At 34.1% G+C, this 20,371-nt stretch overlaps 1 protein-coding gene across 1 annotated transcript; it reads left to right on the top strand.

Annotated features, from left to right (window-relative positions):
- Nucleotides 1-12,876: 12,876 nt before the first annotated feature.
- LOC104225583 (probable purine permease 11) lies at nucleotides 12,877-15,229 on the top strand. The gene is made up of 2 exons (XM_009777419.2): nucleotides 12,877-13,184; nucleotides 13,830-15,229. Exons 1-2 carry the CDS (start codon nucleotides 13,148-13,150, stop codon nucleotides 14,927-14,929), a joined length of 1,137 nt encoding a protein of 378 aa, XP_009775721.1. The 5' UTR covers nucleotides 12,877-13,147; the 3' UTR covers nucleotides 14,930-15,229.
- The last annotated feature ends 5,142 nt before the right edge of the window (nucleotides 15,230-20,371 follow it).

Here is a 20,371-nt window from a genome sequence, read left to right as displayed (position 1 = left end):
ATATCATTCATCCACGTTAAAGAACTGTGGTTTTCCAATTTGGACTTCTCAACTGGGCCAATTAAAGGTTTTAGCCATACATCGACTTTGGCTAGACTTTTTCAAAAGATTACCATCCTCGGGGACTTCAAAGGTAACTTTTTTCATCTTATTGATACTGGAAAAACCAACTTCAACACGAGAAGTAGTAGCAGTAGGGATAGTTAAGGAAGTGAAAATAGCCACGGGAAGAGCAGTAGCAGCAGCGACAGGAGCAAAAACTTGAGGACCAGTAGGAGCGGACATTGGGAAAGAGGCAAGAGGAGCTTCTTCAGAACAAAGTCAAAATCTTCATTATAAAACCCACGGGAAAATAATTGATCAATAGAGTCACGAGGTGCAACATTCATCTCCTCATCAGAGCTCGTTAAAACAACACTTTCAGGTCATTCACGGGAATTGAACTTGGAGGAGGGGTGACTTTATCATCCAAAACAACCCGCCTTCTTGTCACGCCCCGAACCTGGGCCTGGACGTAACACGGCACTTAGTGCCTGACTACATGTGACCGAGCGAACCAACTGGCTGGCTGAATCAACATGTGATATCATAATATACTAAATGCGGAAGATAAACTAACACATGCTGATATACTGAAAGTCTGGATGATATAAATCAAAGTGCGAAAATACTAATACAATTCTGAAACATATTTGTAGCCAACATAGCTTAATATGAAAAGTCTGAGACTCTGTCTAACTGTTACTCTAGTCTATGAAGCCTCTATTTGAGTACTGAAAACACTGAATGTATATGAATACTGAAGACCGTAGTAATGATAATGCCCCGAAAGAACTGGGGATCACCAAATAGCTGGTACGAGAATCCTAGCGCTCTGAATCATCAACCTGTAAATCATTACCTGCATTGTGAGATGCAGGCCCCGGGCAAAAGGGACGTCAGTACATTTAAATTGTACTGGTATGTAAAGCAACTGAAAGAAAGAATTACAAATGCTGAAACTAAAACTAAACTGATATCTGAGAATTGATAATTGATAACTGAAATGATAACTATTGAAACTGAAACTGAAATGATAACTGATAACTGATAAATGAAATGATAACTAATAAATGATAACTGGACTAATAACTGGTAACTGAACTGATAACTGATAACTGAACTGATAACTGGTATCTGATATGATAACTGATAACTGAACGGTAACTAATAATTGAACTGAAAGGAAGTAAGGATATGAATACTCCCTCTTCTGAATGATGAACAACCTGTTTATCTGAATATTAAACTGCGGCCTCAGGCCTAATATATATATATATATATATACTTCGGCCTCGGGCCCAAGTATACGTATACATAACTGTGACCTCAGGTCCAAAATGCATAAAGCATAAACTGCGGCCTCAAGCCCAAAGATGCATAAAGCATAAACTGCGGCCTCAGGCCCAAATACAAGTGTTCAACATTCAGGGATTTAAAATCAGGGACTGAGAATCATACTGCAATATATGATAGTGAAATACTGAATCACATTGAGTTACATAATACTGGATCATACTGAGTTACATAATACTGGAATACTGAATAGGACTAGACTGAGACATGTATTCTTGAACTGATTATGAACACTGAAACTTCAACTGTTTATGGCATACTGAGTAATCTATACTAAGACTCGGGGGCATCAAGCCCAAGTCTATATTGAATACGCACTGAGCTCACAACGTTCAGAATGAAAGTCATGAACAAGTTATGAAGCTAGAGAATAGAAGCTCTACAACTATTCAAGGAACTAGGTTTAACTATATTTTTGAGGCAATTGATACGTCGTAAAAGAAACGTAGTGTAGGGAGAATCATTAATATTCTCAAACATAGAGAGTTGGCCTTACATTCCTTAACTTCCTGCTCTTGAGCATGATACAACATTCGTCAACCCCTTCAACTTCAATCTATATCAATACAAGTCAAAGGGATTCCGTATTAGCAATAATACTCGTGTTTTGGTTACTTAGGCATTTTCTCAAACACTTGGAGGCATAAAGCTTCATAGTCCTTATTAATGGTGTCTCTACACCTAATAACTCATTCTCTTGCTCCTAGATAAATTCTAAAGTCTCAAATAGTTATAATCAATATTATTCTTTATCACCCATAAGGTAAACAACACCCTTAACCAATAATCAACAATCAACAAGCCAAACCTATAATTGTTCATGCTTTTCTATCAAACCCATCAACTCGTATATCATGAAGTTGAGTCAATAATCATTAATCCAATGCTAGAATCAATTAGAGGGTGAAGACATTACCTTTTTGACGTTCAATCTTCTTGAATTCGAGTTCTAGGGTTTCTTCTCTCAACAATGATGCCCCAATTGAATATCTAATGATATGCAGGGTTTAACCATGTTAATAAGATGTTAGGAAATTGAAATCAACTTAGAATCACCATTAGAACTTACCTTGGGTGGTGGAAGGACCCTTAAGGAGTTAGGTTTTTGAGAGTTCTCCTTTCTAGAGCAAGTTTTTATGTTTTGGGGTTGTGGGGGACGAAATATAGCTTTAAAATGACCCCCACTAGCTCACTCGCGCACCTGGAGGCCTGCCCACGCTACTGACCGCGTAAACGGCAGTAACACTGCCTCAAAATTATCGCGGTCGCACTTATGGGCACGCTACCGGGTGCGCATATCGCATATTGTTATATAAAATACACATAACGTTTTGCACAGAGGTCCGTTCGGGCTCTATAATATATTGTTGGAAAGTTATTTCAAAGGCCTACAACTTTCATGCTTTGAGTTTTCCCAAATTCCTTATATATTTTCACTAAAACCTGATGGAATACAAACCTTCTGCAAACTTAGTCGATTTTGTCAAATCTTATGCACCTCACTTTCCATCTTGATTTTGAAATAATTATTTTCACCCATAATCATCCCGATGGGACTTCACATGTTCAAGATATAACCTTACCACTCATTTAACACATTCACACCTAAGCCGAATTTACAGGGTGTTACACTTCTAGCCCGAGGCCTGCGCACTAAGGAACCCTTTTCTTATTCCTCTTCACCATCAGAGCCATGAGCTCTCTCAGCTTTTCTCTTTGATGAGGAATTTAAAATCATTTCTTGAGCAAGAGACAAACAAAGTCTTGATGAAGTAATAGACGCGATACTGACACCTCGAATGGGAAATCCTAATGAAGGAAAAAGTTAGAAATCCCCAAGTAAATACGAAAGAAAGAAAAAAATTAATTAAAGGAAGAGATACCATGAGTTTTGACTTTCCAACCAAACCAATGAGAAAGGTATTTCCAAGATCTTTTTCCATGGGGCCAACCGATAACATCTTTTCTACCCAAGCACGGAAGTCTGGTATTTCATTAAAAACTTTCATGGTTGCTAAAAGTTGAAAAAAAACGTCCATGAGATCGTCAATTTCTTTTTCTTTCATAAAAGAAGAAAAATATGAAAAAGAACTTACGTGCAAAATTCCACTTCGCTGCAAAGGCATGTTCTCTTCACCCACTAAACCACTTGTGGGAGCAGCAACAAAACGGGTATACCAGCCACAATTCTTATCATCTCCAGGGCTAACCAAAATCCTTTTGCTCCTGGCAGCGAGAGTGAAAACCCCTGAGACTTAGGGGAATACAGATGAAGCAAGTGTTGAGAAGTGAAGGTTAAAGAGGCCAAATTAGATAAGTATCGTAAACATGCAACGAATCTCCATACAATAGGACCAATCTGTCCTAAGTAAACATTGAAGAAGCGACATAATTCTATGAAAGCTGGGTCGATAGGGGGTCTGAAACCTAAAGTAAAAGGATATGTGTAAACGAAAGAATAACCAGATAGGAACGAAGTTATCCTTTGGTTTGGACCAGGAATTAAAATTGGAAAATTAGGCTTCTAGTAGCATTTCTTCGCACAAGAGAAATCAAACCATCAGTAATCTGAGAAGGATAGATATCATCACGATCATGGAAAGTCATAGAAGTAACTTGATTCCTAATTGATTCACGATCAGTTGAGAAAGAAAATTCCGCAGGGATAATTTCATCTGCTGTTGGTTCTCGAAGGGGTTCCCCTGATTCTCTATTTTTGGCAGAAGATCTATGGGTTGAAGAAGCCCGAGTCCTAGATGGAGAAGGGGTAATAATGTTGGGTTGAGAAGAAGAACCGCAGTTAGATAAAGACCCTAAGCTACGTAACCTACCGCCTCTTCTACTCCTAATAGGAGTAGTTGAAGGAGGAAGTTCATCTACAATGATTGTTCTACGAGGATTAGGGTTTGGTGAAGATATGGATGCAAGAAAGTAATATGAACTGAAGAATAAGAACAATTAGTGGGGAAAGATACTGTAGATTGAAGGTTTTCGCGAGACTAAAGGCACATGAGGTATTTATAAGAATGAGCAACCGTCATGTAAAGTGAGTCGTGATGGAAACGTCATAATGAAATAGTCACTTCATGACTGACGCAGCCGCAAGAAAGCCCTAAAAATGCTAAAGAGTCGCAGACCCAATCGGCGGAGGCCACGTGGCACATGCATTAAATGGAAGTGACATACGACGCGTTAATTCTGAAAAAGACATAATGATACATGGGAAACGGCGGCAAAAATTCCCGTCATAAATACATACCGCTTCCCAAATATTAAATTGCATAATATTCGACAAATGGGGGGGGGGCTATCTGTATTAGTTGAAAATAAATATGACACGTGGAATTATATGTGGTTGAAAAGACATGATACGTGGATCGCTAAGAAGATGACGACTGGAATACTGCATTAGAAGATGCACGAGATACAAGAGGCACGGACAAATCACTCACGGGATGTTGTTCATGTCTAAATCATTCAATAAAAATGGGTTGAATGAATCAAGACAGTAAGAAGGGAAATACTCATGAGCCTCTAATTAATGAGGAATAAGAATTGGAACCGTTATAAAATCTCCACAAATAATTACAATTGTCAATTATAACGGATCATTAGTGTCATTAATGTTATAATGATTCGGCCATAAAAGGGAAAAAAACGTTATATTTGTAAACCCCTATAAAAGAGAAGAGAATTTCACTTTTAAAGATCATTTGAGATAATACTGGAATATATTCACTTTACTTTTCTGTTTTTCTCTATATTGACTTTGCAATCAATTATTTCCTTACTTATTTTTGTTCTTTTCTGTTCGTATAATTGAGAAAGTACGAAATTTCTTAGTTATCAGTAACCCGAGTTTTTCTAAAAATAAGCTTTGACCGAAAGATACATTTTTTGGTTAAACAAGAGAACCAAAACTAAGGTGGCTAAGTTGTCAAATGAACAATTAGTGTTCGGTCATTAACAAATCATTAGTATTAATAAAAGATAAAAACAGTGTCATTAACAAATCATTATTAATAAAAGATAAAAACAGTCAAACGTCAGATTTTAATAAGATTAGAATTCTGCAACGAGTTGCTTTAATTCACTTATGTTTCGTCACTGTAGCCTCATAATATATGTTTTTATTTGGGTGTCTTTGTGCTTCGAATCATTTATAAACTACAATTACTAATTAGTACGTAATAGTACTAATAATTACTGTAGTCTTGATATATCCTAATGTTTTGTTAACTATCAACATCTTCGTTTCTAGATGTATTAGCTAACTATTTCTCTCCATAATGGAACTAACAAGTAACAACTAACAACTACTCCTATTTGGTTTAGATGATCTAGACGCGCGCGGGGGCCGCGGGGTCATAATTTAAAATAGGTGTTTACTTTTAAAACGAAGTACCCTATTGTTTGCCATAAAGATAATTTTTTTACATTTTTAATTATTTTAACACATATGTTACTTGGAGTAATATTTATAATATTCTTATTTCGGAATATCAAAATAATATTACATGAATTCTTGTACCTTATAAATGTATTTAATTATGAGAAAATAGAAATAGGAACATAGTAATCGTTTGGTTTAAAATAAGGATATCCCATGATTATAATCCTGGATTAAAACTGAATAGCTTATCTCAGCTTCTTATATGGTATAAGTTATAGTATTATACCAACATTTTGATATAAAATCTAACCAAATAAATTTAACAGCAAAATTTACACAAGAAGAACTCACCTACTCCCTCGAACCAAATAACGATATCACATTATGGTGAATGTCTACTCTTCCTCTATGATCTTCATGTCAAATGCTTAATGATATATTCAATGACATATTTTCTATGTTCAATGACATATTCCATGACATATTTTCTTCATTTTTCATGCCTATATAAAGGTCTTGTAATAGATAAGAAAATACACACAATTAAAGAGAAAAATCTCTTCCTTCTCTCTATCTCCATTTCTTGTTCATGTTTTACTCAATTGCTTTTATTTCCTTGTTCCATATTGCTACTTTGAGTTATATTTCATAACATGTTATCAGCACGAGTCTCTAACCAATTGTATGTATATATATATATATATATATATATATATATATATCTACAAAATTTTTCCTACATCCGGAAAGATTACAATTATAAGCCATACATATCATCACATGGTTAAATGTAAAGAGAAACTACATATGGTAAGTAATGAAATGTAAGAAGGTATGATTATCTTATACTTGTCATTCCTTTAAAATCTTATATGCACACAACTTCGTACTACACCTGTATTGCATAAGCACATATTAATATTACATCTTTTATATCACATGAATGGAATAAAATTTTCGAAGTTCTATATGTGAAAATCATAGTAGCAGTTAATTGTTGATATGATGCATGTCATGGTAACCAAAGATATTTTATATAAATTTTCTTATGCATATTTATGTGTTAACTATTTTCAATCTGTCCTGCCACTTTAAACATTTTCTTTTACTTGAATGAATATTTCCGAGGACATGGCCCTTGATAGGAAGGCCTGGAGGTCAAGCATTAGGGTTGTAGGATAGGGGTAGTAAAGCTTTCCTTACTTCATTCCGGGGGTGAGGCGGGGTTGGATTAGGGTTGGTCTTAGATGGCTTGCAGTTTATATTGGTCCCACACTATTCTTGTTGTTTGTCTTAGACCCGGGCCGTAGATTATGGTTATTGTTATTGCATGTCATTCATCTTTCGGTTTTTATGTTTCTGTTACTATTTCGATTTCTAGTGGATTTACTAATGAATTCTCTCCTTTTTTTTACTCTGTTTTCGTCTTATCGAGCCGAGGGTCTATCGGAAATAGCCTCTCTGTCCCGATCGGGGCAGGGGTAAGGTCTGCGTACACATTATCCTCCCCAGAACCCACTATGTGGGATTTTACTGGGTAGTTGTTGTTGTTGTTAATTTTTACACTTGCATATAGTACCAAAAAAAGGAATAAAAAATAAAATAAAATTGGTCATACTGATTAAAAGCATAAATCATCTTGAAGAAAACAAGAAATACTTCACATTTTTATCTAGGTTGATTAATTACTTCTTTGATATTTCGAAAACAAACCAACTATTGAGAAAGTATACTTCATAATTTATGATCGTATCATTTGAAAGCAAACAATGATTAGTATGACTACTAGAAGAGGTATTTTTGAGTATCCATGACCTACTTGATGTTTGCTATTGACTTACCATTTTTAAGTATTTTATATGAATGATGCACAAGCTACAACTGGTAAGTTGTTACCTATAATGTCACTTTTCAGGTAATATAAATGCTGAATTTATGTATTAGTACTATATATATGTTAGGTGTACTTTTGATAAATTTATTCACTAATTGCTTGGTTGAATTGAGTGAAGGAAAGTTATGGCGTTAAATCAAATCCAATAGGTAGGGTATACCCCGAAAACAATAATATTTTTGAGAGAGACTCAATAAATATTATGACAATGATTTTATGATCCTTTTAAACTCTAATAGAATTTAGAAGAAATATTCTGACTACAAACGGTTGTATTTCATATAGATGCTACAAATAATTAATAAAGCTTTACGCTGATTTGAGATTTGTACACTTATTTAAGAAAGCAAATTTGATTTGCTAAGTTGCAAATTAGTTGTGTATAACTTTCTTGGCATGTGATTGAAATTAAGGCTTGAGAATGAATCTCAATATTGTTTAGCCTATTATGCCATTGATTGAGGGTAAGACATCGGGATCAAGTCCTGATGCTCCATAATGATAAGAGTTGGGTTTGAGTCCCAATTTATTATGGCCTAACATGCCTTTATATTGGTAAGACATTGGGTTTGAGTCCCAATGTACCATATTGATGATATAATGATGACTAAAGAAAAATAATATATTTTTCATGAAAAGACATGAAAATTGTCCCACTTGATTTGCTCCATTCTTGAAGTGAAAGTGATAGCAATGCATAATAAGTTTCAATGAAAACAAGTGGTTGAACAATGAACGTGGGCGTTCCAAATATCAAAATAATAATAATCATCACTATGATTATAAAAGGAGAACAATAAGAGTTCTCAATATAATCCTTCAAAATGTGAAGGCAATGCTTACTATCAAATTGGCATGAAAATAATAAAGCACGTCACTGATTATGATCCATTCCTTGAAGAGAATGTGACTTGTGATAAACATTGAGAATGCAAACCCATTCCTAAAGTTGAATGTGGCAATATGTGATAAAAGCAATGAATAAAGACATGCAATTCATGATTATATGAATACCACACAACTCACCTCTAAGGGAGGTTTGAGTAAAATAAAGAGAATAAATATTATTGTGTGGTTACATGAATATGTCATTGGTCGCGTACATGTGATATGCCAAATATTATTTTGTCATGCCTTATAAAAGTTATTAAAGGCAAAGTTAAAGCAAGAAATGATTTTGCTTATGATGATTTTGACCATGACAATTTATTATGATATAATTTTATCCGTGAAGGAGACATTTACCATATGAATGGTATGATAAAAGATCTTGTAGTACAAAAGTTGTTAAGAACTCCGGAAAAACTAATTTGTTACTACCCGGATGAATAAACTTATTCATGACATTGATATTGTAAAGTCTCAAAAGAAACTTTTTGAGTTTCAAATATATAAGTCAAAGTGATTGGCATATTGAGACTATAAATGAAAGGAAGATTGAATATCTTCATATTTCTATAATCATACCGGGTAAATATGAAAGGTTACCCGATCTTCTTTCTAATTTGTACTACACAAATATAAGCATGATGCTGGAATCATATGCCACAAGTAAACTAGAGGTTTCCTAAAACAAATATTAATTGGCATGACCGGTTGACCATCTCGGTTCAATTATGATGCGAAAAATTAATTAAGAATTACATTGACATATATTGAAGAATAGAAGATTCTTCAAGAATTCTCTTGTGCTGCTTATTCTCATGATATACCAGTTAAAGGTTGAGATTGAATCCCTTGATTTCTGGAAGGAATAAAAGGTGATATATATATATGGACTCAGTCACCTGCCATGTGGATATATATATATATATATATATATATATATATATATATATATGGGCCCAGTCACCTGCCATGTGGACCGTTTACTATTATATGATTTTAATAGATGTATCTATTTGTTATCAACTTGCAGTTTGATTTTTGCAAGATTGCTTGCTCAAATTATTAGAGCACAATTCCAAATAAATTATGATGATTTATCTTGATAATATTGGTTTAAATCCAAGTTGGCTTAGCGGAAATTGTATGCCTCAAATTATAGCTAAATCATTGGTTACGAGAACAAAACTCCCAAAAATAAAATTTGGTATGAGATGTATTATTTAATATACACCAGCACTTGTACGCATGTAGCCAAGTTATGAAAATTTCTCCCTATCACAATCGATTCAGGGTCAGGAACCAAATAATTTCTATATAGAAATATGAATGTGCTATATGATTTAATTATGCCACCATAATGCACAAAGATGGGTTCCCAAAGAAGGTTGGGAAATGTGTTGGTGAACCCAGCATTAGGGGGAGAAAATGGATAGCTGAGAAAGTGATACATGAAATGAATTATTATGAATACATATAGATCCTCGTATAAGAAAATATAAACTTGAAGTTCAAGTGATAATTAATTTATAAATTATTGTCAGACGCATTTGCTGACCCAAAGCTAAATGTCATATTTCAGCTGTTAATGCTCCAAATAGAATAAAGTCCATGAGGGAAGAGTCTATGGCACGCATGAAGCGTAACAGATTAATCAGTTCCAAAGATAAAACTCCTTGAAGAAGGAGAGGGGCAAAATGGTCATAATAAGGAGGCAAGTGCTCTAGAAGAGCACCACGACATAATACTTCGTAAGACCTCATGTGAGAGACTCAGGTACCTGAAAATAATGAGATAAAGAGATCTCAATAAGTTATGTCTTTATTGTGTAATAATTGAACCGATATAAAATGATCGTCGACGATATTGTTAACATAATATAGCGCTCAATATTATTAATATTGACGAGGATCTTGAGCTCAAATCTGTCATGAAATTTGGACAGATAAATGATTGGCCAAATGAAAAATACGCAATGAAAATTGACTTCACTTGAAAAAATGTGAAGTTGGGCGGATAGTCCCAACACCTGAAAGTATAAAGCCAATGGAGGTATAAATGTGTTCTTGTGCAAAAAGTTCATGTCGATAGACATAAAGACGACTTGTGACACAAGAAGATTAGTAAATATCCGCACATTGATTATATGGAGACATGTTCTCTTATGGTGGATATAATTATTTCAAGTTTTAATCTGGCAATACATGAAAACTTGATATGCGTGTAATGGAAATCATTGAAGGATTAAAATTGTTCTGAAGCATACTAATGTTTCCAAGAAATCTATTAAATAAAGCTTCAAAAATCCTTATACGAATTGAAACAATCAAGGCGCATGTGGTATAATCGCCTGTGTGAGTACCTATTGAAAAAAGGGTACAAGAATGATTCAATTTGTCCTTGTATCTTTATAAAAAGATCTGGATTTGAATTTGTTATAATCTTTTTGTATGTTAATTCAAATATCATTACAACTCCCAGGCAGCTTCCTAAAGCAGTAAACTGTTTAAAGAAAGAATTTGAAATGAAAGATCTTGGAAAGACAAAATTTTGTCTTGGTCTACAAATTGAGTATATGAAAGATAAAATTTTTATCAATCAATCAGCATACACTAAAAAGATTTTAAAGCGATTTTATATGGATAAAGCACATCCATTTAGTACCCCGATGGTTGTGAGATCACTCGATATAAATAAAGATTCATTCCGACCTCATGAAAATAATAAAGAATTTGTTGGTCCTGAAGTACCATATCTTAGTGCAATTGATGCACTAATGTATCTTGCTAACACTAAAAGGCGTGACATAACATTTTCAGTTAATGTCTTAACAAGATATAGCTCTGCTCCTACAAGGAGACATTGAAGTGAAATCAAACACATGTTGTATTATCTAAAAGGGACTACCAATGTGGGCTTATTTTATGGCAATGATTGCAATCCCGATCTTGTTGGTTATGTCGATGTAGAGTATTTATCTGACACACACAAGGCTTGATCTCAAATATGCTATGTGTTTACATGTGGAGGCACTGTCATATCTTGGCGATCGACTAAGCAATCAATCGTGGGTACTTCTTCTAATCATGCTGAGATAATTTATATTCATGAAGCAAGTCAAGAATATATTTGGTTGAGGTCTATAATATATCTTATCCGAGACAAATGTAGTTTGAAGTGTGACAAATTACCCATAATTTTGTATGAAGACAATGCAGCATGCATAGCCCAATTGAAGGGATAATTCATAAAAGGAGACAAGACAAAACACATTTTACCAAAGTTATTTTTTACACGTGATCTTCAAAAGAATGGTGATATCAATATGCAACAGATTCGTTCAAGTGATAATATGGTTGATTTGTTCACCAAATCTCTACTGACGTCAACCTTCAAGAAACTGGTGTACAAGATTGGGATGCGAAGGTTGAAGGATGTGAACTGATGCTCTCATCAGAGGGAGTTAATACGCGGTGTACTCTTTTTCCCTTACAAGGTTTTGTCCCACCGGATTTTCCCTGCAAGGTTTTTAACGAGGCAATCAAAAGGCGTATATGTGTACTCTTTTTCCTTCATTATGATTTTTTTCCCATACGATTTTTTCCTAATAAGGTTTTAACGAGACACATTATTTATAGACATCCAAGGGGGAGTGTTATGATAAATATCATATTATGGTGGATGTCTACTTTTCCTCCATGATCTTCATGTCAAATGCTTAATGACATATTCAATAACATATTTTCTATGTTCAATGACATATTCCATGACATATTTTCTTCACTTTTCATGTCTATATAAAGGCCTTGTAATAGATAGGAAAATACACACAATTAAAGAGAAAAATCTCTTCCTTCTCTGTATCTCCATTTCTTGTTCATATTTTACTAAATTACTTTTATTTCCTTGTTCCATATTGCCACTTTGAGTTATATTTCATAACAAATACTAAGTTTTATCGGAGATTATTTAATTTCTGCGAATGCTAACAGCTGGCCAAACGTTTGTCATGTGGCAGGGACAAAGTTAAAAAGTCATTGTTGCAATAGTACATATATATCCTAATTATTAATTGCACAAAAGCTGCAGGTCCTTTCTGCTTTAATATATTTCACCTAATTCCTTCTTTTTCCTAGAAGCATTGACCATTGAGTGATTTGAGTCCAATCAGAGTGATTACTGATAAGCTTGATTTGTTTTTTTTTTTTATATAGATATTTTTAAAATAAATTACGATATGAAATATTATAGAAATGTATTGAAAATTACATTTAATTCAAAAAGTTCAACAATTCATTTCATTATATCAACACAACAATATTTTTGGTCACCAAATTCGTAATCTTTCAAAAGCAACTATATTTCCTAGCTCATGTAGTGAAGATTGAGTCAATTATTTCCATTTTCAACTTTTTAAATTCGTCAAAGTTGTCATACTATATCGACCCAGTTGGCTTTAAAAAAACTAAAATTACAACTGGTGGGACTTTCTGATATTTCATATACGTGATAAGTCTTTAATTTGCTTTCTTTATTCAAGGACAGGATTTTAATAGCGCTATCTGTACCACAACTTAATCATGGACTCTACTCAAGAAGTGGAACTGCAAATCCCAGGTTTATCACTGATTTTCTTTTCCCTTTCAAAAGTTGTATATTTCCCATCTTTCTTAGCTCTTATTCACTCTTTATGATCGGAAGCAAGATTTCCGTTAAGGGGTTCAAAAGAAAACGTTACAAAATTAAAAGAGACTATGGCCAGTAGAAATTGAACTAACAACCTTAAAAAGATTGAACTCCTTCCACCACTAAGCAATGTTTTTGGGCTGGGTCCAAGGGGTTCAAAATATATTATATAAAGGCACAAAATGAATTTTGCCTTATATATATAGTGTAATTTTCCTGCGAAAGAGGTTCGGGTAAACCCTCTTCTGCCCCCTAAAATCGCCTCTGATCATGATCAGAGGTAGAGCCAAGATTTGAACTTTATAGGTTCTGCCATAGAACCCATAACTCATTTTAGTTACTGAGTTCACAAGTAAATATTTATACATATTTAACGGATTCCCGGATGCGAATAGAGAGTCTAAACAAGCGCTACCGGATTCGTCCGAACCAGTAATTTAATATTCCCCCAGTCATGATATTTAGCTTGATTAAGTGAATCATGCATCAAATAAAAATGAAATTTCTACAACTGAATTGTATATGTTGTGTTTCATTATAGTTTTCACTTATTTGATTACTATATTAATGTTGTAGTGGCTGGAAAAGAATCAAGCAGAATACAAATGTTAGATGATGACACAAACCACCAACAGCAGCAACTTTCAAGATTCAGTAAAGACTACAGATGGTGGTTTAGAATATGTGTATACATCACTTTCCTACTTGTTGGACAATCTGCAGCTACACTTTTAGGAAGATTTTACTATGATAAAGGTGGGAATAGTAAATGGATGGCAACATTTGTTCAATCAGCTGGTTTTCCTATCTTGATTCCACTCTTGTTTCTCCTTAAATCTTCAAAAATTGCCTCCTCCTCATCGTCCGAAAAACCATCAAAATGTCACCTTTATCTCCTCTATGTATTTTTTGGCCTACTATTAGCAGGTAACAATTTGATGTATTCATATGGTCTGTTATATCTTCCAGTCTCAACTTATTCCCTCATTTGTGCATCTCAATTAGCCTTCAATGTCCTGTTCTCGTTCCTATTAAACGCGCAAAAATTCACAGCCTTAATACTCAACTCTGTAGTGATTGTCACAATTTCAGCTTCACTATTAGCAGTTCATTCTGAATCTGATACTACTAGTACAAAATTATCAGTTGGAAAATACGTGATCGGATTCGTTTGCACTGTAGCTGCTTCAGCAACTTATGCACTATACCTCTCTTTATTAGAACTAACTTTCAAGAGGGTGATCAAAAGTGAGTCATTTGACACAATCTTGAAAATGATAATTTATTCATCATTTGTAGCAACTTGTGCTTGTGTTGTGGGGCTATACGCGAGCGGAGAATGGAGAAATTTAACAGCAGAAATGAATGGTTTTCAGAAGGGGGAAGTTTCATATTTGATGACATTGATCTGGACTGCTGTTATTTGGCAAATTGGTTCTGTTGGTTTATTAGGGTTGATATTTGAAGTGTCTTCTTTGTTCTCTAATGTGATAAGTACTTTGGGTTCACCTGTTGTGCCAGTTCTTGCTGTGATTTTCTTCCATGATAAAATGGATGGTGAAAAAGTTATTGCATTGTTGCTTGCTCTTTGGGGATTTCTTTCCTATATTTATCAGAATTATCTTGATGATTCTAAAGCTAAGTCCTCAAATTCTGATGTGGAGAATTCTTCTTAAAAATGAATGATAAAGGATTTGGATCGTAAATCATAGTAGTTACAATCACTCAATGAAGATGTTCGCCTTTGTTTGGAACGAAGATGGATGAATAGTCACTTGAGTGTGGGACAGATGAAATCTGGGAAAACCATGGAACCATGGAAGCATACTTTATATTCTCTGTTAAATATCATGCAAAAATAATTGCATGCTTCTTGTCCTCTTTCTATGTACTATAATCATTATTAAGAAAAATGTTGTATGACGATTTTTGAATAATATTTGAATTTTAAGTTTGTGTCAATGTTAACGTATTTATATCCATAAATGTATATTCTTTATGATGGTAGTATCTGTAGGATTGCGTATAGGTGTTTGTAACACGCAGCGGAAAACAATAATAATCCTAGGCAGATCTTTTTGTGTTTAAAATTTATTTACATGTCAATAGATTGGATCTAAAACGAACCTGGTGAAGAAAGTCTCGTTTCAAAATTCTTCGATAGTGCGAAGACTCTATGCGTATCCACACCGAGGCCAATTCTTGCTATCAACTCTTTGATCAACGAAACCCGCAAACAAATTGAAGGAAAAACTTGTGCTGAAATTTTTCTCAAATATCTCAACTCAAATTAGAAGAACAAGAAATACTTTTCTTGTAATTGTATTTTCTCTCTTGCCTTGGTATTACACTTTCACTTTCACAAAATGGGTTTTCTTCTCAAGAAAAAAAATTGTGCAAATTTTTGTTCCATCACCCTTTATATAGCATCACCTATAAACCCTTTTTCCTATTTGGTTGAGGTAATGGTTTACTTAGGGTGAAAGTTTATTTTAAATAAACCTTATGGAATTTTAAGGAAAAATTAAAATTCCCATTCCTGGGTAACGTGACTGCCGAGAAAATAGACTTTGCATATTTAATACCAATTTGGATTCTAAAATCTTTGTTGGTATTTTACTATAGAAAATAACATCTCATTCTTAAAAGGATATCACGTTGCCTCGAGTCCTTTTATGGACGTTCACTTTGCTAATCCAATTCGAAATTAGATTCAATCAAAAAACTTTCATTAATATTTTATATAAATAAATATTTGTTATATATATCACATATATATTTCAACCAAAAGATATAATTTAATTTATATTCCAAATAGAAAAGTTTAATTTGTTCACAATATTAATTATATACTATGTGCTAGCAAAGAATATAATAATATTTTATTTAGACTAACTAACTAAATTAATTTGACTAATTAAATTCTTTAATTTAATTAACAAATAATAAAGTAATTAATCCTTTAGCAAATATCAGAACACTCGTTAGTGTGCAACCCCATAGGTTCAATACTAAACCGGTAGTAAATTGACCACATCAATATACTAATCAAGGGTGGTATCTAGCAACACTCCTTAACGACCGGATAGCATGAAGTATACAATTTACTCTCAAGAACCAGTAGAAGAATAATGTAGTAATTCCTTCTGTCCTTATAGCTCTGCATCACCCTAGGATATAGTTCAACTGTCAAATCCTAATAGGCGACCAACTATGTGTTTATGTCAAGTATAATCGACCATTGAATGACCTAAGAAACTTTTTTCTTCTTTCATTCAATTGCCCTGTCCAAGGTCTTAATTTGGTCGTTTATAATTCACGACAACATGGAGCTTAAGCTCATTACCAAGAGTTGACAGATTCCATCTTGATCAATCACTAATTCTACAAGCATTTAATCATACCCAATATCCTTTCAACTATCGCCCTAGGGCCATAGGTGTCTGGTATCAAAGCACAATAAATAACTTGTCAATTACTATGACGATCTCATGTCAAAGGAAATTTTTACATCACATTCTTCAAGAGAATATCCTATTGACAGTTATGGTAATTCTAACCATTAAACATTATCCAATGAGTCGGTTCAATGATCATATCTCTATATGCATCATCTATCTATGTAATTTAGTTAATGAGATCAACTAATCTTTATCCCATAAAGACGATCACATAAATATTGATCTAACCGGATTACTAATGTCCAAATTAATAATCCTACGATCAAGAACAAATTTAGATTAAATTGTAAGAGACTTTGCTCTCATTATCATGATCTCTATCACGATGACAAATCTCAAAATTTAATCAAGGACCTTATCAAATTAATCAAATAATTATAAAAGACTATCAAATGCCATATATATTTTATATCAAATAACGTCCACAAAAAATATGTTCAAATCATCAAATATGATATTGGATCTAGGGCATATCTACTATATCCCTAACAATCTCCTACTTGCACTAGAGCCAATCGCTCTTGTACTTCATGCCCAATTTCCACGTGTGCTTGTCAAACTCCTTTGCACCAAGAGCTTCAGTGAATGGATCTGCAGCATTTTCCTTTCCATCAACCTTTTGAATCTCGACGTCTCCACGTTCAATGATCTCTCTTATCAAGTGATACCTTCGCAGAACGTGTTTGGACTTTTGGTGTGATCTTGGTTCTTTTGCTTGAGCAATGGCTCCAGTAATGTCACATAACAGTGGAACCGCACCTTCTATTGAAGGAACCACACCAAGTTCAGTTAAGAACTTTTTCATCCATATAGCTTCCTTAACAACTTCACTAGCTGCTATATATTCTACTTCAGTCACTGAATCAGCTACTTTAGCTTGTTTGAAACTTTTCCAACTCACTGCACCACCATTTAAGGTGAATACATAACTAGAAATAGATTTTCTATCATCTCTATCTGAAGAGAAACTTGCATCAGTATAACCTTCAAGTTTCAACTCAGAATCTCCATAGATGAGGAATTGGTCTTTAGTCCTTCTTAAGTACTTAAGAATGGTTTTCACCACCTTCCAATGTTCCTCACCAGGATTTGCCTGATATCGGCTAGTCACTCCAAGTGCATAAGCCACATCAGGACGTGTACATGTCATGATATACATGATAGCTCTCACTGCACTAGCGTATGGGATCCTACTCATGCGTTCTCTCTCTTCAGGTGTTTTTAGGACAATCCTCCCTACTAAGATTAATTCCAGTATCTATCGGTAGATAGCCTCTTTTGGAATTATCCACATTATACCTCTTTAAGATGGTATCAATATACAATGATTGGGAAAGTCCAAGCAGCTTCCTAGATATATCTCTATAGATCATTATTCCTAATATATAAGCTACTTCTCCCAAGTCTTTCATGGAGAACTATTCAGATATCCAAATCTTGGTACTTTGCAATACCGGTATGTCATTCCCTATGAGCAATATATCATCAACATACAACACTAAGAATATAATTGTGCTTCCACTAACCTTTTTGTACACATAAGGTTCTTCTTCGCATCTAATAAAATTGAACTTTTCAATTGTCTTGTTAAAGAGAACATTCCAACTTCGAGAAGCTTGCTTTAGTCCATAAATGGATCTTTGTAGCTTGCAAATTTTATTATGATCATACAAAGATGTGAAACCTTCAGGTTGTGTCATGTACACATCCTCTTCTAGCTCACCATTAAGAAAAGTTGTTTTTACATCCATTTTCCATATTTCATAATCATAGTATGTTGCTATAGCAAGCAAAATCCGAATAGATTTGAGCATTGCCACGTGAGAGAACGTCTCGTTGTAGTCGACTCCTTCTTTCTGACGATATCTCTTGGCAACAAGACGGGCATTGTACGTCTCCACCTTTCCGTCTGCTCCAATCTTTTTCTTAAAAAACCCACAACCTATAGGTTTTACATCCTTTGAAGGTTCAACTAAAGTCCATACTTTATTTTCCTTCATGGATTCCATTTCGGATTCAATGGCCTTTTGCCACTTCTCATAATCAGAACATTGTATAGCCTCTTCATAGGTCTTAGGGTCATCATCATTATGATTAACCTCATTTGACATCATCTTGTACCATTAAATTTAATCTAGTTGGTACATGACGTTCTCGTGTAGACCTTATAAGAAGTACTTGTGCAACCTGTTCACCTTGTGCTGGATTTGGTTGTTGTTCAATTTGGTTTGGAACTGGTTCATTAACCTATTCTTGAACTTCATTTAGTTCTTGAACTTCAACTGTTGAAGATGGCAACTTCCTTGGCAACTTCAAAACATCCAATAAAGGTTCTTTAACTTAGGTCTCATGATCCTTATATTGTGTTGATTCATTAGTTTCTTGAACTTCATCAAGTTCTATTTCTCCATTATAATTTCCTTCTAAAAGAAATTCCTTTTTCAAAAAGGTTGCTCCTCTGGCCACAAACACTTTATGGTCAGAAGGGTGATAGAAATAATATCCCATTGTTTCCTTGGGGTACCCAATGAACCTACACTTATCAGATCTTGAGTCAAGTTTATCAGACTGTAGTCTCTTAACATAAGCTGGACAACCCCAAACTTTAATATGTTTAAGGTTAGGCTTACATCCTTTCCATATCTCATATGGTGTTGTAGAGGCTGACTTAGTGGAACTTTATTAAGTAAGTATGTTGCTGCTTCCAAAGCATATCCCCATAAATTTATTGGAAGATCAGTGAACCCCATCATAGATCTCACCATATCTAATAAGGTTCAATGTCTCCTTTCAGACACACCATTGTGTTGTGGTATCCATGGAGGTGACTGGGAGAGAATCCCATTCTTTTTGAGATACCTAGTAAAATCTTCACTAAGATATTCTCCACCTCTATCAGACCTTAGTACTTTGATACTTTTACCAGTCTGTTTCTTAACTTCACTACGGAACCTTTTGAACATTTCAAAAGATTAAGATTTGTATTTCATAAGATACACAAATCCATATCTTGATATATCATCAGTGAAGGTGATGAAGTAAGAATATTCACCTCTAGCTTGAATTTTCATGGGCCCACAAACATCTGTATGAATTAGTCCCAATAATTTAGAAGCTCTTTCTCCACTTTCAGTAAATGGAGATTTGGTCACTTTTCCTTTGAGACAAGATTCACAAGTTGGATATGATTCAAAATCATATTTGTCAAGGTACCCTTCCTTGTGCAACTTGTTAATTCTTTTCTCTCCAATATGACCAAGCCTACAATGCTAAAGGTATGCATGATTTACTTGATCATCTCTTTTCCTCTTAAGACTTGAAACATGCATAATCGAATTAGCATTCACATTAGGTAAGACATAAACGTCATGTTGGAAATAGTCATTCACATATAAATTATCACTATAATAAATAGAGCAAATACCATTGCCTATATTAATGCGAAAACCACGTTTGTCTAACATAGAAACTGAAATTATGTTCGAAACAGATTTAGGAACGTAATAACAATCATCCAACATAAGTATTTTTCCCATAGGCATTACTAAAGAAATTGATCCTACAACTATGGCCGCAACTTTTGCATCATTTCCAACTTGTAGATTAACTTCTCCTTTCTTTAGCCTCCTACTTATCTTAAACCCTTGTAACATAATA

Source organism: Nicotiana sylvestris, chromosome 8 (assembly GCF_000393655.2).
Source record: "Nicotiana sylvestris chromosome 8, ASM39365v2, whole genome shotgun sequence".
Classification (NCBI taxonomy): domain Eukaryota; kingdom Viridiplantae; phylum Streptophyta; class Magnoliopsida; order Solanales; family Solanaceae; genus Nicotiana; species Nicotiana sylvestris.
The sequence above is the reverse complement of the archived record's forward strand: the minus strand, read 5'-3'. Positions and strand labels throughout refer to the sequence as shown.